This window comes from Phyllostomus discolor, chromosome 1 (assembly GCF_004126475.2).
Source record: "Phyllostomus discolor isolate MPI-MPIP mPhyDis1 chromosome 1, mPhyDis1.pri.v3, whole genome shotgun sequence".
NCBI lineage: Eukaryota > Metazoa > Chordata > Mammalia > Chiroptera > Phyllostomidae > Phyllostomus > Phyllostomus discolor.
Window position 1 is genome coordinate 78,495,735 of NC_040903.2, and position 24,524 is coordinate 78,520,258.

The 24,524-nt window shown below is 42.1% G+C and overlaps 1 protein-coding gene across 1 annotated transcript; it reads right to left on the reverse strand.

Moving 5' to 3' along the window:
• Nucleotides 1–384: 384 nt before the first annotated feature.
• On the reverse strand, nucleotides 385–22,607 carry GTPBP4 (GTP binding protein 4). The gene is made up of 17 exons (XM_028505705.2): nucleotides 22,471–22,607; nucleotides 21,378–21,548; nucleotides 18,393–18,496; nucleotides 18,178–18,314; nucleotides 16,271–16,371; nucleotides 14,934–15,026; nucleotides 14,060–14,251; nucleotides 13,912–13,977; nucleotides 11,252–11,341; nucleotides 10,326–10,436; nucleotides 8,684–8,761; nucleotides 8,279–8,330; nucleotides 7,702–7,802; nucleotides 5,525–5,722; nucleotides 4,437–4,502; nucleotides 2,214–2,357; nucleotides 385–1,059 (listed from the first exon to the last, which is right to left on the reverse strand). Exons 1-17 carry the CDS (start codon nucleotides 22,516–22,518, stop codon nucleotides 907–909), a joined length of 1,905 nt encoding a protein of 634 aa, XP_028361506.1. The 5' UTR covers nucleotides 22,519–22,607; the 3' UTR covers nucleotides 385–906.
• Nucleotides 22,608–24,524: the final 1,917 nt, after the last annotated feature.

The window sequence follows — 24,524 nt, forward strand, 5'->3', positions numbered from 1 at the left end:
GTACTGTTTTGTAATCAAGAAGTGATGTTTTACACACTTAATGTTCTAATGTGTTAAGGGTTTTGAGCCAACATGTACCTCACATTGATATCCGTGTAAAAGAATCGAAAACAGACCCCCAAAAGGTGCTTTTGTGGTAGTGTTGGGGCGTTTGTGTTTTACTCAACACATGTGATTTTTAGCAACGGACTTCTGAAGCAGATGTCCACATTTAATTGCTGTAGTGCCTGCCTTAGGCTACACTTTACTCCACAACAAAGTATTTCTGCTTTAAAAAAAAAAAGCTCCCCTGCCTTTTATTTGGTCAAATTGATGGTAATTTGTAACTACCCCCTCAAAACAAAAACAAAAACAACAAAAAAAAACACACCAAATAATCAAAACTACTTTCTTTCAGAAGTTTATTTTGGATAAAATAGTTGAAGACAGATAACAATGATACATTGTACAAAAAGACTGGCATCTGACAGTGGCATCTGACATATCCATAAGCTGTGTCTGCAAAGCAGGGCTGGCAGCCTTCTGCCCACAGCCACAAAGTGGAGCCTAGGGCAAGAAAGGACTCTTCACACGCAGGGAACCAAACCAAAGTTCCCTCTTGCTGAAGAGAACAATAGTCACACCAATAAATCTTTCCAGTTCTGCAAATATGATGCAATCAAGAAGAGTCCATTAAATGCAGAAACCAGTCTACTCAAAGTATTCATGAAATTATGCAGTGATAACAATTTCTCACACCTGTATCGTTAAGGGTTAACCACAGTTTTGAGGAAAGCAACAGGCGCTTTAGTTATTTCACTATCACTTGGAGTTTATAGATCCTGGACTCCAACTTTGTGAAACCATATCATATCAAATCAAGAAACAAACAGCAGTCTAGCCAAACTGCTTCAGCTGAGAAGGACACTATCTCCTGTCCTTCTTACCAGCTTTCCTCTTCCCAGAGAGTAAGTGCTTGGGCTTCATGTCAAACACATGCCTGTCTGCCTCCCCTTTCCTCCCCAAGCGATTCATCTTCTTCTGAGCACTCTTCATCATGGTCTTGGCTTTCTTCACCATCTACAAAGGAGAAAACGTAAAACACGTTAGTCACTGAAGACCAAATTTCCATGAGCCTGATAAGAGTCTGTCTTGCCCTGGCTGGGTGGCTCAGTTGGTTGGAGCATCATCCCATATACCAGAAGGTCGCCAGTTTGATTCTTAGGGCATATGCCTGGGTTGCAGGTCTGGTCCTGGGTCGGGGTGCATACGGGAGGCAACCGATCAACATTTTTCTCTCCCATTGATGTTTCTCTCTCTCCCCTGCCTTCCATTTTCTAAAATCAGTACAGGTATCTTTGGGTGAGGATTTAAAAAAAATTGTCTGTATGGTCTAGGCCTGTTCTGTGTTGAGAAACCCAGGTAAATCTCACTTATGGCTCTTCTGGACCCACCACAATACCTGCAGAAACTCAACCAATACCTGTATATGAAGGCAGGAAGAAGATTATGGCCAGACAAGTTTTATACCTATAAGGACCAGATATATTTAGTGGAAAATTAGAGTGTACCTATTCTAACTCCCTCTTGGACAAACAAAAAACCCCTCATATTTTGGACCCATGAGACTGTACTACTCACATCTAACAAATGGCAATGTTGATATTAAAATCCAGATTTCTAGATGGAGATAGCATCATGGAATGAAAAACTCAGGCTTCCATGAAATAGACCGTGCACCCATTTATACAGACTTTCTCCTTTACCTAAAGATTTAAAATGCTGAAACTAACAATTTTTGTGTTTAAATAAAAAGACGTTTCAGCAAGAGTATATATACATCCAGAGTGTCTTTCCCAAAAGACTGACCAAAACAGACTGGCTGGTACCCAGCATGGCTAATTGTGGGTGAGGGCCCCAGGCCTCGAGAGGCAAAGCTGGGACCATTTCTTAGCATGTCCAAAATGGCTGGGACGTAGGCTCAGTGCCATATGACACCATGCTTCTGTTTACCCTGAGAGGACACCACGAAGGAGTGGTGTAATCAGGGCACAGATCCAGGGACACCCAATTGAATTGGCCCAAGGGCAGCTCTCAGTGTGCGGCACACAGCTAACTCCCACCTGAAAAGCCCTGCTCCAAATGACAGCTGGAGAAGGGGACTTTGCCCTGAGTGCATGTGTAGCTAAAAGGAGAGGCCCTCCTGTTACTAACTGCACATGACAGAGACTAACCTTGGTGTCCCGAAGACCAGACACATCACGTGGGGTTCGAGAGCAACTGCGACTCCGGGCAATAGATGTGGGGGGTACAGAGTCTTCCCGCTTCCTTTTCCTAGTGACACTCCGTGACCTTCTGGCCTGGATTGCATAATGGGCCTGAAAAGCACAAAAAACACATTTCAGGATCCAAGCCTGGCTTTCAGGCTTAGTAACAAACATGAAATCACTCCAATTGCGGGAAAGGACACTCAGGGACTTTTATCAAAGCCACTGTCAAATAACCTAAAAAAATCTTTAAAATACACATAGTTAATGTCACATTAATTATTGGTCACATATGTTTTTCACTTAACAAGGATGCATTGTTACGAAGCTAACCGTATTCCACTGGAAAACATTACTTGGAGCTAAGCCGACCATTCAGCAATGTTTTCTCTTACTTAACCTAGATCATTAGCCTAGCATCACGACCTGAATTTCAGACATGGAGTTTTCTCTTCTTTACTCCTCCATTTTGGGTTATACATCTAAATTCCGTGATGATCATCAGAAAGATCAGCCTCGAGGTTCAGTAAAGACATACAGGTGGCCCCTGACGGGTTATTCTGTAGCACCCCCAGTTGTTACCTCTGCTTCCACTGGTGGTGGGTGCAGCGTTCACCCTCCCCACTTGTCCTGAAATAAGGATGATCTAGTTCCCTCAAAGGCATGCAGACAGTAAGCCCAGCACTCACTAAGCCTCCAAATGTGAGAGGCTACATAGGTATGTTAAACTAAGACTCTACGTGAGCAGGATGCTCTCTCAACTTGTTGCTGATGAAAATCCAAATCAACCAAAGCCTCCTGGAAAGAAACTTCAACAGACTTTACTCTTTGACTTCATTACTCTGGTTCTGGGAATCTATTCTGAGCAAATAATCCAAAATATGAAAAAGTTGTTGCCCTGACTGATGTGGCTCAGTGGACTGAGTGCCAGCCTGCAAACGGAAAGGTCACCAGTTTTATCCCGGTCAGGGCACATGCCTGGGTTGTAGGCCAGGTCCCCAGTGGGAGGCATGAGAGAGGCAACTCGATGTATTTCTCCCACACTGATGTTTCTCTCCCTTTCTCAAAAAAGTAAATAAATAAAATCTTAAAAAGAAAAAGTTCTTTTTTATACAAAGATGTATATGAATAACTCACCAACAAAAAACCAACCTGGAATTCTAAAAGGTAGTTGAAATGCCTTCTAATCACTGGGCTTCCAGAAAAACAGCTTTGAACGATTTGCAGCCTAATTTCCTCTCACAGCTGAGAGACTCAACAGCACTTCATGGTTATTTGATAACTAAAGTAAAGCTAATTAAAGCATCAAATAAAGACTTTAGTCACCAAAATTCACCAATTCAAGGAAAAAAACTATGTAGTATGGATGACATAAATTTGTTCTAACATTTCCAATTTGTATTTTTCACTGACATAAATCCTTCTGTTTTTATTGTGTATTTCTTACATATCACCTTACGTTCTTTGAGGCAACAAGTGAACTGTAAGCCATTTAAAAGGCCTAACATGAAGAGACTAAATTTTTTTACTCAGTTCCTCTAAAATCAAAAGAGCCTGAAGCACATTAAAAAGTAGATGCAGGGTGTGACATGTGGGTATAACAGATTTCAAAGAAATAAACAGAAAGATGAAAGCCCTCTGCATAAACATTGAATAAAAAGGTATCCACCACATGGCATCCTAGTTCATTTTTGTATGCTATCACAAGTGATTTTTTTCTAGTTTTCGAAATTTTCAGAATTTTGCATCAGCCTAAAACAAAAAATGTACATACAAATACAACAACATTGACAAAAAGCAAAAAAAGAGTAAATGAAAATGCAATGCAGGCACCTCACATACTGAACATCAACTAAAGAGGACAGCAGAGTGACATCCAGGGAATCTGCCCACAGGGATGAGTTCTAATGAAGGATGATGGCATGGGCAAGGTGTTCCCAAGTGGGAACAGCAAGAACTGAGTCTGGCAATGCCATCCTGCACCAAAAGCATGGCCCCTTGAGCCAAATGCCCAACCTCTTCCCCGAGAGGAAAATCACAATAGTGTGACAATGCATGCCGCCCTCAACCAGGAGGTTCTAATTTCTTTTTAAATCAACTCTGTGATCCTATTGGTTTCTGAGCCCCTGGTTTTCTAGGACACAGCTGTGCCCAACTACAAAGTACTTGAGACCACCTGTGCACACTCACATTGTCACTATCATCCATGTTGACACCAAGACTGCGCATCTCATTCTCCAAGACTTTCCGCTGAACCTGAAAAAGAGGGAAAAGGTTATTTATTTTAAGCAAAATCAGTTTGATGAAATGTTAAACTCAAGGGAAAACGTGCCTTTTATAATGATCTATGATATACCTCTCTTATAAATTACATTTTTTATTTGGCTTCATAATGATGTTTTTAACAGCTCACTAAATCCTATGAAAAATAACACTTCCTGGGCACTTGCCACGTGTAGGACAGTGTATACATCATCTCTGGATTCTGCACAACACTGCAGGGGATTCCTTGCATGCCGATAAAGTCACTGAGGCAGAGGTCGCTTAACACACACTATGAGGCCAGCATCCCCACAGGCCCATCAAGCACCATGGGATACTGCACCTGCCAAGAACTACTCACCATCACTAAAAACAGGTCAAGCACAGGAATATCCATGAGGCGTATGTGCTGTAGTCATTTTTTTTCCTGCCCCACTACACTTTAACTGCTCTGCACATCATCCTTTCTTTGGGGAGCTGACCCCCTACTTTCTGTCATGCCCTGAGGTTCTGAGATGACCATAGGACCTAACTTCACTTGCTACCCTGACGAGACCATGAGTAGCATGAGTAGGAGAAGATGCCTAGAGACAGAGCTGAGAGCTGGAAAAGAAAGCCTGACTCACTGACCCATTGGAGCCTAATCTGTGGTAGTAGGTCTGAACAGTTCACAAGGCAATAAATCGCCTTCAGATTTATGACTGGGTTAGGTTTCTGAAAATTGTGAAACACCAGTCTGGACTAATAAAATAAATAAGAACATGTTAATTCATGGCTTGCTTTAGAGCTACAAATCATAAATTATGAGATCTCATAAACTCTGAAAATCACCAAGAAAAGGCATAATAATCAGAAGATCTTCAACTCAACCTACCATAAAAGTCAGTACATACCAGCAAAACAAAGTATGTACAATGTTACAGCTGCACACAGGTAAAACTGTTCTATCTAGCAATGACTATCCAATGACTAGCAAAGAAATGAGTCACACCTCCTTGAAAAGACACAAAACTTGCCTTCTTAGCAGTTCTTGGCATTCTGGGTCCCTGTGTGTCCTTCTCTTTGGACTGCAGAATTTTCAACTTCCTTTTTTCTCTGATTTGTTTTGCCAGCTGTCGGATTTCCACCATTTCTTCGTCTTCACTTTCCGGTTCACTGTCATACTCTCCAGCAGCTGTTCTTAGCTCTTCTTCTTTTTCTAACTCTTCTAATTTCTTTAAAAAGAGTCACAGGTAAACAAAATCAACAATGAAAATCTTATAAGTGCAGGAGTTCTGAGAACTAGGTTTCTCCTAAGCCTTTCAGTACGCAATGAGTGCCAGGGTTGTCTCATGTCAGCCTCATCCATGTGCCAGAACTGACCTCCTAGCAAAGATTCTGGAAAGAAAATGAAGACTGCATGAACACTGAGCTTACAGCATATTAACTGCTCAGGGCTGTGTCTTCTTCTTTAAAATCAACGAGTGCACACACTGTGGTTAAAATGTGCAGACAGAAAGCACTTCCCTTAGTCTCCTCGCTCCTAGCAGATACAGGGAAGACATTCTTGAAGAACTTAAATCACCAACCTGCACTGATCTTGTACTACAGTTTTCCACTTAACCATCCTAATGCCATCTCCAAATACAACCTCATCGGCTGTACAGTTAAAATTTAAAAAAAAAAAAAAAAACAAAAAAAACATGTATGTAGGCCCTGGATGGGTAGCTTAGTTGGTTAGTGTTGCCCCGATATGCCAAAGTTGTGTCTTCCTCAGTCAAGGCACACACAAGAATCGACCATTGGCCCTGACCAGTGTGGGTCAGTTGGTTGGGCACCATCCTATAAAGCTAAAGGTCACCAGTTTGATTTACGATCAGGGCACATGCCTAGGTTGCAGGTTCGGTCCCTGGTTGGAGCACATTTGAGAGGCCACCAATCGATGTTTCTCTCTCACATCAATGTTTATCTCCCTCTCTTTCTCCCTCCCTTCTCCTAAAAATAAATAAAATCTTTTAAAAAATAAACAAAGAATCAACCACTGAATGCATAAATAAGTGGAACAAGATAACAATGTTTCTCTCTAAAATCAACAAAAAATAAAAATATATGCACATACATCATTATCCAACAAATAAACTGGCAGGAATCCAGCAGTCCACTGTGCCTACATCACTATTTATGTGACAGTGTGGGGGCAGAGGCTAAGGGGGGCCTGGCCTGCCAATCACAGGCCACCCAGAACCCACACTGAGGTAACAGGTGCTGTGCAATAAGATGAAAGCAAGAGGTACAACTGATGAGTTAGAAAGAGAACAATATCACTTCTCATTATGTGGGAGTACAGACAATAGGATGAGAGTGGTAAGAGATGTTTAAAGCAGAAGACTAAAACCATGGCAACAAGGATGAAAATCAGACAACAGAGAACAAGGACTACTTCAAAAGTGGAAAAAATAGGGCAAGTGTGAAAGAGGCTTACGTTAGGGTTCATGCCCTTGATACCTGGAGATTAAAAGTATAAATTAAAGGTACCATTTGGAAACTGAGAAGAAAATGAGGACATTTAGATGGCAAATATTTTTATGAGGTTCTGTTTTCCAAGAATCTTGACTGAGAAAAGACAGTGTAGCAACTAAAGGAGGACCCAGGTTATTTTTGTTTTTTAAAAGTGAGAGAAACTTGCAGACACTCATATTCTAAGACAAAGCAAACGGGAAGGACTGAAACAGGAGGGAAACACTGGTGACAAAGCAAAACTCTGGAGAAGAGGAGGAGGAACCAGGCCTGAGAACCAGTGGTGCTGAACCCAGAATACTGCCGACAAGAAGCACCTGTGTGAGAACAGTGCTGACATCCAGGGCTGTACATTCTTCAAAAAGGCAGGCTGCCTGCTGAGATGAGCGGAGGAGAGCAGAGCAAGAGCCTGAGAAAGTACAAGGTCTCTTTGGGAAGAGGATGAATGGCACGTACAACAGGCAGAGCGCTGAGGTCTCCACAACACTTAGCAAGCTGTTAGTGACTGCGGATGGGGAGGCTTGTGGGTATAAAAGAAATAGTGGCAACACAGGCAGGTGAGTCAAAAGTGGTGCTTGAGTCATAGACCAAAGTATTGAGCATCACACCATGGAACCAGCTAAAAGTTGTGCCTGTATCTTCTTGTGGTCACATTAAAAAAGAATAAAAATCATGTAATTTAACAAGTGACACAAACCTGCATGATGTCAGGATCAATGTAATCAGCTACATTATGGCCTTCCCAGATCTCAGGTATCTTATCATACTTTTCGGATGAATTCATTATGTCCCAGTACTCTAAAGTTAAAAAAAAAAAAAAAAGAAAGTTATGTTTGTAGTTTTTAGTATCTTCAAGCACCACGTGTCCAAAATGAGTTATAACTCAAGCAAGTCATGCCATTCTGTAATTCGACACAATGTAAGCAAAGCCACCTGCTTATCAAAGATTTTACCCCCCAGGCACTTCCCAAGGTGTATCAGTACCTCGGGATGAAGTGAGCACAGAAGGAACAAAAATGAAACAAATAAGAGGAAAAAGGCATGAATAATAGACTGCTAACAATATCAACCTGGCTCAACATTTATGTGCTCTGAAAGCTACAGAAATAATCCTTTATCCTGAAATGACAGAAAACTACCAGAAATTTCATCTTTTAAGAAATTAAATTACAAAGTTCTGGAAGACTTGTGCTCATCATAGCCCGTTCACACTTTTCTGAAACAGTTTACATGTAACTGGCAATTTAAAATAACTATTACATGCAAGTCCTTACTTTTAAGATCCAAAATATAATCATCTCCTAGTTCCAGTTCAATATCTCGTTCCTGAAATTAAAAAAAACCCACAATGATTATGATCAGCTCTATTTCACCTTTCAGGTTCAGAAATGCTAAGCCCCCTCCTTATTCCTGTAAAATACCCTCGTCTCCCACCTAAAGACCAATCCTTCCCACACCTGGCACTCAGCTATTTTCAGTAGGAGAGCTGTTGTGAACATCTGTAGGCCACATACAGGGGAGCAGGAATCTTCGTCTGGTTTCCTGGTCATCTTCTCATAGAGCATAACGGTGTGGACACCAGTGCTGTTGGCTATTTACGCTCTGAGTCTTTATCCCTTGTTGCAAAGCCTTTCTACCATTCTCCGAAAATAAACCCAGTGAGGCTGAGAGTGACCTACCATCTTCCTCCGAGGCTCCCCAACCTCCATTCTCTTCCTGCGTGCCACCACTCCTTCCGGGATGAAGGGGGGCCTCTCCTGAGAAGATATTATGGGAAATGTTTATGTGAAACACCTTGCCAAATGGAAAAGAAACACAGAAATGAAAAAGTAACAGTAAGTTCTCCATCTAAAAAAATTATAGAACCACACCCACTATTTAAAAACCAACAGATAATTCAGGGGGAGAGGGGAGGGTGCGGGGCCAGTTTGGGCAAGGAAGCCAGGAGGACTCCATAAGATACTTAAGTTCATTTAGAAAACATAAACATCAAGAGTACCAAGAACAATTAACAAAGGAAGGAATACAGATGCATAGCACATCGTGATAAGAGATATTTAAGTATAAACCTGAGATAAATGACTAGCTACCTAAAAAATTGAGCTGGACAACTACCTCCACCTGCTTCCTAACAACAAAATAAATTCACAGTCAAGTAAAGACTTTTATTCAAAACAGGTAAAATTAAAAAAAAAAACCCATAAAAGTGCAGAATAAAAACTATTTTTGGAATGCATGGTTAGGCATTGATATGCATGACACGAAACCCAGAGGCCAGAGAGAAAATATTATATGCTAATAGCTTAAAAATGTGTACTTTCTGAGGTTTAAAAAAATCCAACTCAAAAGGCAAATGACAAAAATAACCTGATTTATAGCACAAAACATTTTGTAAAATACGTAACTGTCTAACCACTATGCTGTATACCTCAAACTAGTACAAAATAACAATGAATGGTAACTGTAATTTTTAAAAATCAAATAAAAAAGAACACACAAGGGTCTGGTTTCCTCAGCATAAAAATTACAAGTCAATGAGCAAGACACATGATCTGAAGAACTGAAGAGGCTGAAAAGCCCATCGAAAGTGCTCACCTACACTAATCATTAAAGAAATACTTCACAGCAAAACTATTTCTTTAAAAATTGTAGCAAAATTGGTATATGAGATTCTATATATTTCAGGTGTACATCGTCATAATCCAATACTTGTACATATGATGTAGTACTCACCACTGTCCATTTAGTTAGCAGCCGTTATCTTTATCCAGCTTAATCTACTAGATTGACAGATGCCAACACCCAACACTAAGGTGCATGCAAGGAACCATCAGTGCATTACACACCGTAACGCATTACGGAGGACAACATTTTCAATGCCACACCTTACTTTCCCCTATAGATAGATTCGTACATAAAAATATAGAACTCTATATAAAGGTGTGCATTTAAGCACTGTCTATATTGGCAATTAAGTGAAAATTTTAAAAGAACATAATAAAATCTGTGTTTAAATAATTTTAAAATATGCTTTTATACCAAAAGTATTTCTGGAAAGATAAACAATACAGAGTTAACCATAACCTCCCAGCTGGAGTGAGAAGCAGGTTTTAACTTGGCACCTCACACTCATTTTTACCTTTTCAATACATACAGCATGATTTCTAGCCTGAGTAAAAAGCTCAAGTCCACTCACGCCACCCATTTATGTGTGTGTATAGCTGGATCTGCGGCCCCTGGACAAAGGCATGCAGCGTGTCCATTCTGTCAGCAACAACATCATAATCCCCTTTCAAAGGCTCTCTGGAAGGGCAACCTTACCTTATCATCTCTTTTGTTTGGCACAGCCAAATGCAATCTGTTCAGCACCTCATTCACTTTATTTCCTTTCATTTTGGTTTCAACTCGATGAGCCAAAAGCCTGTCACAAGCCTAAGGCAGTGTGAAAACAAGGCACGGAGTCACAAAGCATCCCGCATCAGCAACCCAAGACTAAGTTCCAAAGGCCTGAAACTGGCTAAGCACTTCTACTCAGTAGTGACATCTGGTGGCTAACTCCCCAGGACCACTTTAAGGTCCACTAACTCCCCTGGGGCAGACCCCTCTCTCCAGGATGAGGCTGCATCTTTCTCCCTTTCCAGGCCAGTCTCTCTGAGGGAGAACCCAGAGGCAGTGCCACCAGACCCTGAGCAACCCCATGCCCTTTCCAAGCCCTTCTCCCACTGCCAGTGACCCCATGCTAACCAGTTAGCTCCCTAACTTGACCCACATCCTGCCTCAGGACTCTAACTAGAACAACTGAGCTGGAGAAAAAGTTGCCCTTTCTTTTTATTTCAGGTAAAAATAACAAAATAAGAATATCAGAATCACATGAAATCTAACAAGAAATGCCTCCTTAAGCTGTTCCTACTTATACTACTTTTTCTACTTCTGAACAGAGTTCATGAAAGTGCTTTTCAGGCCAGTTCCCATGGAAGTACTGGCAGGTCAAGAGAAACACCAGGCAGTGGACAAAGCTAAAATGGCCTGTGTTGGCAGGGTAAGTATCCTTGCAAAGCCTCACTGTCATCCGGGCAGGTGGAACTAGGGCTTCAGTGAGGGCGCCTATAATTCATGCCTCCTGCCTCAGCCACTGCAAGTCCTCAGTGTTAGAACCCCGGAAAAAAAAGCTCTCTCCATGACTGACTTTTCTAAAACAAGAGAAAGACAGTAAAGGGTTTGACACCTGTCTATGAGGGAGCACTGACCTCTGTTTTCACTTTGATAACCCCTTCCTCCGTCAGGGTGCTGGTCTCTATTACAGGAAATCCTTCAGCCTGCAAATCTATAAATATTTTCTGGGAATATAAAGGAAAAACAAGAGATGTGTTATTTCTAGATCCCCGTGAACAAATCTTAGTGTTCCTCAAATGGGTGTTAAAAATGCTACTCAGCACATCTGTGGTTTAACTCTTGAAGAAATCTCCAAAAAAGTTACTTATTTTTCCCTATATTGTTCTGTGATTAAGAAAATTCAAATTACTAGGAGGATCAAACCAGACTATAACAAGCAAACCAGAGGCTTTCCAATATATTCCATGAGATCTCACCTTCCAAAATGAAAGTTGGCAAGAACAAGATATGGATTATTTTTTTAGAATGTTTTCAAAGCTATTTTTAATAAAATACTTGGCCTCCACCACCTAAGAGAATTCCTTAGAAAACAACACAAAAATGTTTACAAATATAGTTCCTTATAAATCACTAAGACTCTTAGGAGAAGAGACCTCATTTGTGCACCCCTTTACCATATATTACTGTACTCAGACGCAGATGACCAAACCCATGATGGTTAGCTTCCCGCGAACAAGACCTGCTTCCTTACTGGAAAGAGCACTGGTCCTGAAGAACACTGGGGTTGCAGAGCCAGTCTCACTAGTGACTGATGTGAATCCAAGTAAAATATTCACTGCATCTGCCTGAGCACGTGGTGACACTGTCCCTCACAAAAGATGGGGCAGTAACCCTACACTGTTGCTGATGAAGTCAAAGCACCAATGAACACAGGCTACAAGACAGTGTTACCCAGACAGCAGTATCACAGCAGTGCTCGATGTCACTTCTTGATTTCACTAAATCTTTCCGACAACATCACTGATAAAAACCCAATGGTGTCACTATTACTCCAGATAGGTGACCTCGACCACCAGGGCTGCTAGGTGGTGAGGCTGAACTCAAGCCTGTGTAGTATCAGAGCCTGAGCATCCCAACCTTCCTGGTGTCCCTTACTTTCCCTTCTTTTGCACCCTCCAGTGCTTTTGGACTGAAAAACTGAGATTACTTGGGTCCTTTCAAAGACAAGGGAATTCTCTGATGGCATTGTTTATATAATTGGTAATTTAAAGAATACACCACAGTTCCCTAAAGAAACCAGCATAGCTGCTTGAAAAAACCTAATTTTCACCAAATATGAAATGTCCACATAACATAAGAGGGACACTGGGAAGAGAACAAACAGCATGCTCCTTCCTCAGGACCCTCTACCTGTTCAATGAAGTATGCTCCAGGAGACATGGCCAGATGGAGTCCTCATTCTACTGTAGGGGCCCCCGAACCTCGAGTGTGCACCCATCACCAGGGGACTGTTCAAGCCCAGGCTGTTGGGCATCCTGTTTCTGATTCCAAAGACCTTTCATTCAGAACATATTACATGGGAAAGCAGCTAACGCTGTTGGTTGGGGCCACAACCTGAGAACCACTGTACCAGCACAAAGCTTCTCACAACCTCTGTACAAAGCTTCTCACAACCTCTGTCATGAAAAAAAAAACAACAACTAAAGAGGGCTGCAGGATTCATTCAATTTAACAAAACAAGGTTAAAATTCCCTGCCTCTTGGAAAACTTCAGCAGACACTACAGACTCAAGTTTTAGAGAGTGTCTGGTGCTCATTTTCCTTTGATCACTCAAGTTTCCAAATTCACTTCATCACAGACTCTGCAGCAGACACATAGGTAATACTACAAAACACCCGCTACTTAGAAACTTATTCGGCAAAGTTTGCAGCTCCTGTGCACCTAGCTGCCAAGGCCTGCACTGCACTTCCTTTGAGGCCCTGGGGTAAGAGAATGGTCCCTTCCTATGTGAGCACATGAACCAGGGGTTAAATGTACCAATTGGCTGTACGCAGAAAGGTTTCCACAGCCTCAAACAGAGCCGCCATCAGGAAATTTCAGGTTTAGTTTGCCACTAAGAAGTTTTTATAATGTCATGTTGACTGAATCACAGAGAATACTAGTGGTTTTGCCAGAAAGTCTGTTACATTTTTTCCATATGATGGCTCTACTAATAGTGCTTAGTTGTCTTTAATTTCATTTGAAACAATTTTGTTAGACTGTATTGTGACAGCTGTCATATCAGCATGCATTTAAAAAAACTTATCAAAATCGGTGAATTTTTGCGTAGCAAATTTAATATAGAAAGTGGAAGAAAATATGCAATGTTTTCAGCATAAATGCAAAAAATGATTTGGGCAGTGTATATAGAGAAGGTGCTGGGGCTGAATGAACGTGCCAAAAGTGGTTTCTCAAGTTTTGTGCTAGAGATTTCTTGCTGGACAATGCTCCACGGTTGAGCAGACCAGATGAAACTGGTAGCAATCAAATCAAGACACTAGTTGTGAACAATCAACGTTATACCTTGTGGGAGATAGCCCACATACTCAAAACATCCAAATCAATAAATTTACTGGTGAACATGAAAAATGTCTTTTATTTTACAGAAAAAAACTATACAAACTTTTTGACCAACCAGTATCTCAACTGTAAAATCAAATACCAGACTACCATTGCTACAATTGTTTCTAAAGTCTGGCTGTCTGAGATGAGATTTAGAATTGTTAGAAATACTGAAAACATTAGGGTCACTTACCTGGTCATCTTCTGGAAGTTCAGCTATTCTCTTCACATCGCATTTGTTTGCAACAACTATAAGAGGCTAGAGTGGAAAGAAAGGTAACAAGGTGATTACTACCTTCACACTGCAGGTCATAAACTGTGGTACTGGTCATCGCACTCACCTTGTTGATAAAGAGAGGTTTGATATTCTGGAAGAGCTCCAGCTGTGCCTGTAGCCCATGCCCACATTGCTCAGATACATCCATCACATACAGCACTGCAGCGCGTAGGTGGGCCAGGGCTGTGATGGCCTGCATTTCGATTGTGTTCCGATCCTCCAAAGGGTGGTCCAAAATCCCTGGGGTATCTACAACCTAATGGTCAGTCTCATCAATCCAAAGCTCACCTGCTCACAAACTTACTGTCCAGAACATCCTAGAGTCACCCAGATACCCAAACTAGACCTTATAAAACTAGTTAATAAAACACACGTCTCCCAGCTGATTGTGATAAAATAAACAAAGCAGTAAGGGGAAAACGGGAGATGGAGGGACACGCACAGCACACTGAAGAACTAGCAATGACCTTAAGAGAATGCCTCCCTGCTCATTAATGACATGATGAAACTGGAGTAATTGGTAAATATGCGCATGTGTGAGAAACTACTTCCACTTCGATAAAGTTCAACTGTGGAAACGGACTTCCATGTTTTTAAATAGTTAGTAAATGCCATTTCTAATAACAGGGTCAAAAAAAGGTGACAAGGGGACTTTCCTCAGCAGCACCACTGTTAATGTAATGCAGAACTTTCTTGATAGCTGCCTGCTCCCCTGAACTCCATCAGAGGAATGAGAAATACCCTAATGCAATCCCAAAGCTCAGAATTCTCTTCAAGGAGGTGCTTCTGGCAACCCCGAGAATCTACTTCCTACCTCCTCAGTCTCCCCACCTCTAAGTGTTCAAGATATGAACACTCTAGTACTACAGGGATCAAAATCATACTCCATTAACAAAACCACCAAGATGTCTGTTCTGTTTAAAGATAAGAGCTCTCACCTGCCAGCGCAGATACTTATAATCCATGTGCCCAACAAACAAAGACTTGGTGGTAAATGCGTAAGGCTGCACATCCACATCTGCTCTTGTCACCTGAAACCAAACAAAACAATCACAGGGTTCTACTCTTTATTTTCTTTCAAACAGCATCAAAGTACCCTGTCATGTTATCAAAACTGTTTTGGTAGAAGAAATAAAAAAGAACAAGTGAAACCTTAATGGTTAACTGAGGAAGACAGGCGCTACGGTGCTTTTACAAATGATGGGCTCCACTTCCTCATCACCAGCTCACAGGGGAGGAATCTGAACCATGGAGCAGGGAGGCGAGGCAGGCCCAGTAGGAGGACACGCACCAGATTCTCCTTGTCCACCCTGGCCCCAGAAATACCCAGTGCAACTTTCTTTGATGACGAAAACATTCTACATCTGCAACATCCATGTGGGACCTGCTAGCCATATGCTGCCCATGAACTCTTGAAATGCAGTCAGCGTAACTGAGGAACTCAAAATTTTAAACGTTTAACTTTAATTAATTAAGTGGCCCTCATCTCTGCCCCATAGCACTGGCTTAGAAGTGTTGGAGACATAGCTAGGACACTGCAGAGCTTTGGCTTGTCACCATAACTTGTAGACAAAGTAAAAATCTACAAAGCTGCTTAAAGCCAAAAGTGTTCTTGGTAGCAAACAGCCACCTGAATATAACAATTGTTTACTGGCATCTGAGTGGTTGTTGCTTGCGAAATGACATTTTAATAGCTGTTTCTACTCTGCTCACATCCCTCAAAGTAGGTCAATTATCCTGAAGCATCAAAGTACTTCCATAAATAGTGCCCTTGAGTCCCAATTAATAAACTCACTCAAATAATGACTCAGCACTCCCTACTACATGGACGAAATAGTTTATATGAAAGCTGACACAGCAACCAAGGGGACAGTACTCAAGAAATACCTTGGGAGACTGGGAAGTCCCATTCAATAAGTGCAGCCTGCCACAGTGAATGGCAGTTCTTCTGGCACCACTATTCCCAGAATATGCCAAGACAACATGTCCTGTGAGAGGTTCTTTTACGTTAACAAAAATGTTTTTAAACATCTCAAATCCCTTAGAAACTTGTAGGAAATACATAAGAATCAAAAAGTGGTTTCTGTAATAGCAATATATATCTAGGATCTGACAAACTCATTCCTCCCTTCAATGACACACTGTTTTAAGCCCAGGGCAGTACCAACTACAGGACTAACTGGCCAGCTGCCCTCTATCCCATGCAGTCAGGACATGGCAGCACTTTGGCCTCAGGTCCTTGGTCACCTGTGTTAATTATCAGAGAGAGACCAACCTTATTGATGAAGCTGGACTTGCCGACATTTGGGTACCCACAGAGAAGTAAGGTTCTTGTGTTCGGGTCAATAGTTGGCAGACGGGACAGGTGCTGACGCACTGTGAGAAGGTTAAATTAAATGTGCTTAATTTTACAAGAAAAATTAAGAAATTCAAGGTTTAAGATCTGTTTCACTTAATACCATAGGCCTATGGTTATATTAGCCTCACTCCAACATTTATAATGTAAGTGATGGAGAAAATACCAATGAATAAAAAAAGGATCATCTGCAGAGGCACCATGGATGGTATTTCTCAAATCTGGATGCGTGAAGAAATCTATTCCTAGGCCATACCAGCTTGGTATTCCTATCCAACAGGTCGAAGGTGGAATGAAGAAAAACACAAGTCCAAGTGCCCAGGCAAACTCTTATTAAATGAGATAATATCTGGAAAAGTGCTTTTGAGGCCAGCGCACGTGCCAGCATTTTCAGGCTTGACAGAACACTGCTTCCATGTAATAACTACTACTTGTGGGGACTGTCTGCAGTACACACAGTGTCAGTGACACCACCAGCTGAACAGATTGCCAGAAGTACTGTCAAAGCAGCCAAGTACTGTATTCTTCTTGCAAATTATTTGCTAGATCCTGGGGAAGTGGAACAAAATTACCCAAGTTAAAAACATTTGTAGTGAGTCCTAGCTGTTGTGGCTTGGTTGGAGCATCGTCCCATAGACCGAAGGGCCCTGGATTTGATTCCTGGTCAGGGCACATGCCTGGGTTGCTTGTTTGGTCCCTGGTGGGGGAGCATACAGGAGGCAATTGGTTGATTTTTTTTTTATTTTTTTTCAAATATTTTATTTATTTATTTTTAGAGAGGGAAGGGAGGGAGAAAGAGAGAGCGCGAGAAACATCAATGTGGGGTTGCTGGGGGTCATGGCCTACAACCCAGGCATGTACCCTGACTGGCAATCGAACCTGCGACACTTTGGTTCGCAGCCCGAGCTTAACCCAACCCACTGAGCTATGCCAGCCAGGGCGATTGATTTTTCTTTAGCATTCATGCTTCTCCCTCCCTCCCTCCCTCTCTGGAACCAGTAAATACATCCTTCAACAAAAGTTAAAAAAATATATTTGTGGTGAGAATTACACAAATGTAAAAAGGCAAAAGAATTGCTTCAACAGAAACCCTACCATGTTAATTCAGATGTTGTCCTAGTAAATGAAACTAGTAGGTAACAAAAGAAGTAGGAGTTTGATGTTATCATGTGTTACAAAGAAAAGCATTAGAAGAAATTAAAAAGTAAATAATAGGTAAAACTATGAGTCATTTTATTTTTATACATATTTTTGGTATTTTCCCCAATTTATAATATATATGCCTTACCTACTAAATATGAGAAACATAGGTAAATGGTCTTAATAGTGCCTGTCAGAATTTCTTCTAGGGTGAGCTAGAAAAAAACCCATATTTTGCTCTGTGTAATGCGCTCCCATGTATACCATGCACCCATGTTTTTGGCCCAAACTTTCAGGAAAATAAATTTTTGTTTTAACTTTTAAAGTCAATTATTTATTCATTTATATTTAGAACCAAAACCAATTGCTGAATTCCAGGGTATTATTTTGCATATGGATATTGTTATTGCTTTCTCGAGTTATACTTTTAACACATTAGCATAAGTAATTAAAAACATTTACACAGATACAGAATTAGGATTACCTATGTACAATGTGCATCCTTATTTTCCCCTCAAAAATGTGGGCAAGAAAGTGTACATTACACATGGCAAAATACGGTAATTTGACCTTGTCATTTTAAAAGGAAACAAAAACAAACATTTCAAAAATAAGTTTTCGACAAAGATCAAGCACCTTAATAGAATGTATACTCAAAACTGTTTTTGCTAATGCTTGACAAGTACCTTGTTCCAAATACTCCAAACTCTGCTTCTGCCTTTTGATAATAGTACACATTCGTCCCAGGGCAGCACGCTTCAGCTGCTTGCAGCGGTAGAGAGAGTCTCCATATTTCATAAGCCGCACATAATCTTTAGCAACACTTAAATAAAAAGAAACACATAAGATTTGTTTTCACTTTTGACAATGTAAAAGATAATATATTAAGAAAATACCTTACTTGTCCACTAAATTTTTGGCAATATTTATTTGTCCTAGAGCCAACTTGTAATGATCCTTGTCATAAAGAATGTTCATCAAATCAGCATAAAACGGATGAATATCCTGCAACAAAAAAGCAAAGCAGTCAGTTTGGTACAAGTCTCTCATCCCTACTGTAAATACTTGAAGAATATTCCTAGGGAAATATATCACACCTTTCCCTCTCTTCCCAACCCCCCAGCATCTCTCCCCATCTCCCTCTCCTGGCTAATGTCTATCTGGTTCCCTGAGACAACAGGAGTCACAGGGAAGGAAGTGGTGCTGTCTTTTCTTTCCTCCTATTCCCACAAACCCAAACTAGTCAGGTCTGTGTCTACTAGGCCATTCAAACAGTTCTTCATCATCATCAGCCTCCAGTTCTCCCTCTCTCATCAGACCCTTCCCCCCACACTTCCTGATGTATTTACCTGGCCTCTGGGACCTTTCACTCACTAACTACTTCTTCTCCAACTCCCTTGCTGGCTCGAGTTCCCAGACCAATGCTAACCACTCATGCTCCCTGATGACCCTTCTTACACTCACTTCCTAGGTGACCTCACCTAAGTTTTCACACATCTACATTTTCATAAGCTCCATCTGACCATCTCCAAGCCAGATGCATGAGCTTCAGACTGCTTAGCACTTCTGCTTGAACATCTTACCAACATCTCATGATTAACATGTACAAACTGCTCTCCACCTCCTCAAACCCATGTTCTTCCCTATCTCAGTGTAAGGGCAACTCTACTGTCCAAGATGCTACGGCCCACACCTATTCTATGAGAAAACCCATTAGCTCTTCCTTCAAACGATACCCTGAAGTCAACCATTTCTCAACTCCTTCACTACCACCTGTCCTCTAAGTCACTATGCTGACCTGAGGGGCCTCCTACCCCCATAGGCCAGTCTCCCTCTAAGAGCAAGGGCGTCAAACTCATTCTCACCAGGGGCCACATCACCCTTGTGGTTGCCTTCAAAGGGCCGAATGTAATTTTAAGACTGTATAAATGCAACTACTCCTTAAAAGTTAAGCAAGAGCTTGATGCTGCCGCCGGGTAGAAACAAGGCGCTGGGCCAGATAAAACAAGGCGGAGGGTCAGATTTGGCCTGCAGGCCTTGTGTTTGCCACCTGTGCTCCAAGAGCTAAGCCAGAACATGGCCAGTCCCAGTCTCAGATCCAAAGCCTTCCTTCCTTAACAGAATTCAAGCCCTACACAAGTCTCCTCACCCTCCCCATCACCTCTCTGACTCATCCCCACTATTCCCCTTCTCATATGCCCTGCTCCACTTCCTGTTCCTTGAAGACAGCATACTCTGGACCTTGGCACTTGCTTTCACCAGGGATCCAGAACTCACCACCTTACTTCTTTCAGGTCTCTGCTACAAACACCAGGCTAGGGCACTCCCTACTCTCCTTAGTTATCTGATACACCATATACTTTTATGTTTACTGTCTTTCCTTTCCTTCCACTAGACAATAGGGGCTTCTTTCATTACTGCTGTACTCCTGGTACCTAGAACAGGACCTGAAACACAGCAACCATTTGATAAATGACAACTTACTCTAACCCTCTACTCTGAAAACTGTTCTCAGATAACTAATTCTGATTTTTTTAAATTGTTCATAAATTTGAACCTCTAACGTATTTTTAAAAATCACACAATGCTAAGGATGAAAAAGATAAAACTTCTTAAACAGAACCACAGAAAACTGGTGCTAATTAGAGCAAAATATTTTATTTGCTCAAACTAGGTATTTCCTAAAATCAAATTAGTTTAGAATAATCTCATGCTTTTTCATCCCCAGGTCTTCCCATAGAAACCACCTTTTCTCAAAAACTAATTTACTGATTCAACAAGCATCTATTGAACACATGTGCCAAGTCCTAGAGAAAGACACGAATTAGTGCCACTCCTCCAGCAGGAACTTTAAAATTTTAAAAGCTTCTGTATTTAAAAAAATTAAAGACTGTATTTATTTTTAGAGAAGGGAAGGGTAGGAGAAAGAGAAAGACAGAAACATCAATATGAGAGTTGCCTCTCAAATGATCACAACCGAGGACCTGGCCTGCAAACCAGGCATGTGCCCTGACCAGGAATCGAATCTGCAACCTTTTGCTTTGCAGGACAGTGTTCAACCACTAAACCACACCAGTCAGGCACTTCTGTACTTTTTAAAACAAGCCACTGTTATCTTTTTAAATATAAAAGGAATACTTGTCACATAAACCAACCTTTTCTCTGTTTTAACCAACCAGCAGAGATTATTTCAGGGTGGTGACAAATTTAGACTCTCACACTGTACTGCTGACCCATCCTTCACCACCCCGTATAACCTTGCCACTGTGTGATCCTGCACAGGACTTCATAAGCAATGTTACTCTAGCTTTCTACAACTAAATAAACAGGCAAACAGAACTCCATAGCCGAGTTAAGAGTTCAACTTTCTTGGCTTAATGGAGAAGTCACAGCTACTTCACACAAGTTCTTACCACTGTTAAAAAAAATATTCAGTGTTGAACTGACTGACCATCACTGGCTGACAAACCAACACCACCACAAACAGTGGCAGACCTCAGGCCGCTGACCCAATGTGTGGCCAGGAAAAGGAAACAGGGAGGAGAGGAAACCAGACAAGCTGGTGAGCCACCAGAATCCCAGGCTTTCAGATTAAGTCACAGCTTTTAGAGGCCTTGGTGTTGGCCTCTGCCAAGCTGAGAGGTTACAAAACCCCAAGAGAGAGCTCTGAGCTCTCTTAGATGGGGTTCATTTGGTAGAAAGTAGGACTACTAAGGAACAAAAATACCTGTGTTCTGTTCCCAACTTTGTCACTAACTCAGCAAGACAACTTAATTAGTTTCTGTTTCCTTCATTATCTGTCAGATGAGTCGACCAAACTGGTTAAATACCCATGACCTGAAAGCTCACATTTATGTGAATATCTGTAGCCCCCAGAGTCACTTACGTCCAATTTGGGGAAATCTGTTAGAATCTGTAAGAGTCTGTCATGGTAGTTCTGTTGAGTAAATTTGACTTTTCGCATGTAAAAATGTCTAATACGATGAATTTGGTAATGTTTATGAATAACTGTTGGAGTCTTTCGTTGAGTCTTTGATAATGTTAGGTCAATGAAGTCCTGCAATTAAATAAAATAAGACAGTTATACCAAATATATCTACTTTGCACCCCCTTTATTTGAAACCTTTTTAAAAGACTAACATTTCATAACAGTGAATAATTTAAACTACAAACACTTCTCCTAACCAAGTCTTTTATATACAACTTTGTTCATCTTTATAGTTTCTGGCCTTTAAGAAATACTTACCAAGTGGCTGTTGAAATAAATTTTATACCAAACTTTTATCTTAATTTTCAAACACCCAAAAACCTATGAAATTTAATAGTTAGACAACGCAAGCATAAATCAGAAAAAATGCTTGAAAAAGAACAATCCTGCAATTTCAATTCGTGTATCTTTCAAAGTACATAAAGTGATTGGTAAAAACAAAAACCCACTGTTTATAATTTCCTAGAATATGTAAGGTGACTGAGAATATTAAAGATTTTGGCATGAATTCCCCAGTGCAGACAGACAAGTTGACAGGTGCCCGCAGCACTGCCAGTACCAGGAGGAATACAGATTTCAGGCCCTGAGATCCCTACTCCTTCTTCCATCTCTGTGAATCCTTGAGGGTCCAGTTCAGAAGTGAACTTCTTCATAAAGTCTTCCGAGTCTCCCCCTTCTCTGGGGAAAGGGCCTTTCCTCTGTGAGGAACGACCATCTCATCTCTGGAGAGAACGCTGACGTCAGAGGAAGGACCCCCTCCCCTCTAGGGAAAGATTTCAACCACTAAGAAATGACAGCCTCGTCTCTAGAGAGGAGTCTAACGTCTGAGGAGAGAACCCTACCCTTTCCGAGGGAACACTAACCCTGGGAGCCCTACTCTCGAGGACATGGCCTTGGCAGCCGGGTCCTGCGGGGGAGCATTGGAGGCCTGCGCCCTCCCGGCGACAGGGCGGAGGAACAAGGCGACAGGGGAAGGCCCCGGGACGCGTACCTTAGCGGACGGGACCACTGTGATTTTCTTGAAGTTGTAGTGCGCCATGTCGGAGGTCTGCCACGAGGGAAACGACTAGCACGAGGCACTTCCGCGGACAGCTGGGGACGGGACTTCCGCCGGCTGCGGATACTTCCGGGTGATCCCGGCGTCTCCTCCGCACAGCCTCCGCGTCACACAGCGCCCCAGCCTGGCCGGAGGTCCACTACAGCGGGGTCGCAGGGCTGAGGGTGGGCTGGAGCCGCGTGGCCGACCTGGAGGGCCGCGGAAAGCGGGCGGCATGGAGGTTTAGTCCCTGCGGCGTAGCGAAGGGGTCTCGACTGGCTGTCCGGGTTGTCTGTGCTGCCCTCGCCAGGCTCGGGGCGGGGGTGGGGGAGCTGGAGAGTCTTGGGTATCTTCGGGGTCTCTGGGGCCGGGGATTCTCGAGGGGTGTTGGGGACTCGGTTTCCTGGGATCTTGGGGGTCTCGAAGATGCGGTGGGATCTCTAGGGATCTCGGGAGTCTCGGGGACTCGAGGGTCCTTTGGGGACTCAAGGAATCTCGGGGGTCTCCGGCGACTCAGGGTCCGGGGATCTGGTGAGGGGGTCTCGGCGGTCCGGGGTGCTCTTGGGATGTCGGGGGTCTTGGGGACTCGGTTCCGGGGATCTGCGGGATCTCCGTGGATTTAGGATTTCAGAGTCTCGGCAATCTGGGGGAATCTGAGGATATCAGGGGTCTTGGGGACTCGGGGGAGTGTCCGGGGACTCAGAGGTCCAGGAATTCTGAGGATCTCGGGGGTCCAGGGACTCGGGCCTGTGAGCGCGGGCCCTGGGCTCCCAGAGAAGGTGTGGGTGCACTGTGAGAGCAGGGAGGCCCTTAACTAAGTCCCGTGTCTCCCCAGCACCCCACCCCCCTGCGCCAACCCCACCCCAGGGTCCTAACCTGACCCAAACCAGGAGGACAGTGCAGCACAAGAAAGTAAGATTATATGCTAACCTCACTCATGAACATAGTCACAAAAAATTTAAATAAAATATTATGTAAACAATTATGCAAAAAAAGTAATAAAATTCAACATCCGTGCATGACAAAACAATTTTTTAAAAAAACCTCTTGGCAAAATAGTAAGAATTTCCTTCTTCAGGGAATCTACCTGAAGGAAACAAAATAAAGAGAAACAAAACTCAGCAAACACCTTACTCACTGGGGAAACATAGAAAACATTCCATTTGAATCTGGGAACAAGATTATCCATCCATGAATTGATCATTGTTAAAACTTGCTACGTAGGGGTCAATTATACTGTTTTCTATAGTATGTTTGAAATATTCCATAACAAAAATAAATTTAAAAAGTGTTTCCTACATGTCCCAGTTCTTGAACCCTGGTCCATAGAATGAATGAATTCATTACTCAAACCAAAAGAAGAGAGGAAGAAAACATGTAAGGAAATTAACAAAAATTTATATAGTAGACCCAGTGTTTATCTTAGGAAGTGAATGAATGGAATGAATCTAAACAGCAATAGCCAAGTTAGTTCCTTGAAAAGTAACAACAAAAACATTAACTACACATACGAAATGACATGTCTTCTTTAAGTATGGTGAGAATTCATCAGGGTAGTTTTTCAGGGGTTGATAAAGATTATAATGGAATGCCACCAATCAGTTTACATGCCTGGGCAGCTATTATCTGAGTATTCAAGGTTTTATTACATGTAAGGTGTTGAGTGGAACATAATGTAGCATAAAAGACACCTTCTATGTGCTAAAGAATTTTTCATTTTAGCCAGGGAGACAAAATTGAACACAAAACAGTCTAAGCCAACACAATTTACAAAATATTTCTAAGTGGTCACTCCTACCTTCTGCCTTCAGAAATACAGGGGCTACTCTCCCCTAAATAGCACAGCTCTACCTGCACCCACCTTTCTCCTATCTGATGCCTTGCTCGTCCTACCTGATGGCTTTTCCCTCCCTGATGTCTCTCTGTCTCCTCCTTGGTTACTACCTTCACACACAAGGACCTTCTTTCCTCTCCTCCCTCCCATGTGAGCCAGGCAGTGACACTGTGGA

Excerpts from the sequence above, each read along its gene's own strand:
- GTPBP4 (XM_028505705.2), bottom strand. The coding sequence starts at position 22,518 with ATGGCGCACTACAACTTCAAGAAAATCACAGTGGTCCCGTCCGCTAAG. Across the intron at positions 16,372-18,177 it reads TTTGGAGTATTTGGAACAAG|TGCGTCAGCACCTGTCCCGT; the intron begins GTACTTGTCAAG and ends ACCTTCTCACAG. Across the intron at positions 8,762-10,325 it reads CAAACAAAAGAGATGATAAG|GAGAGGCCCCCCTTCATCCC; the intron begins GTAAGGTTGCCC and ends ATATCTTCTCAG.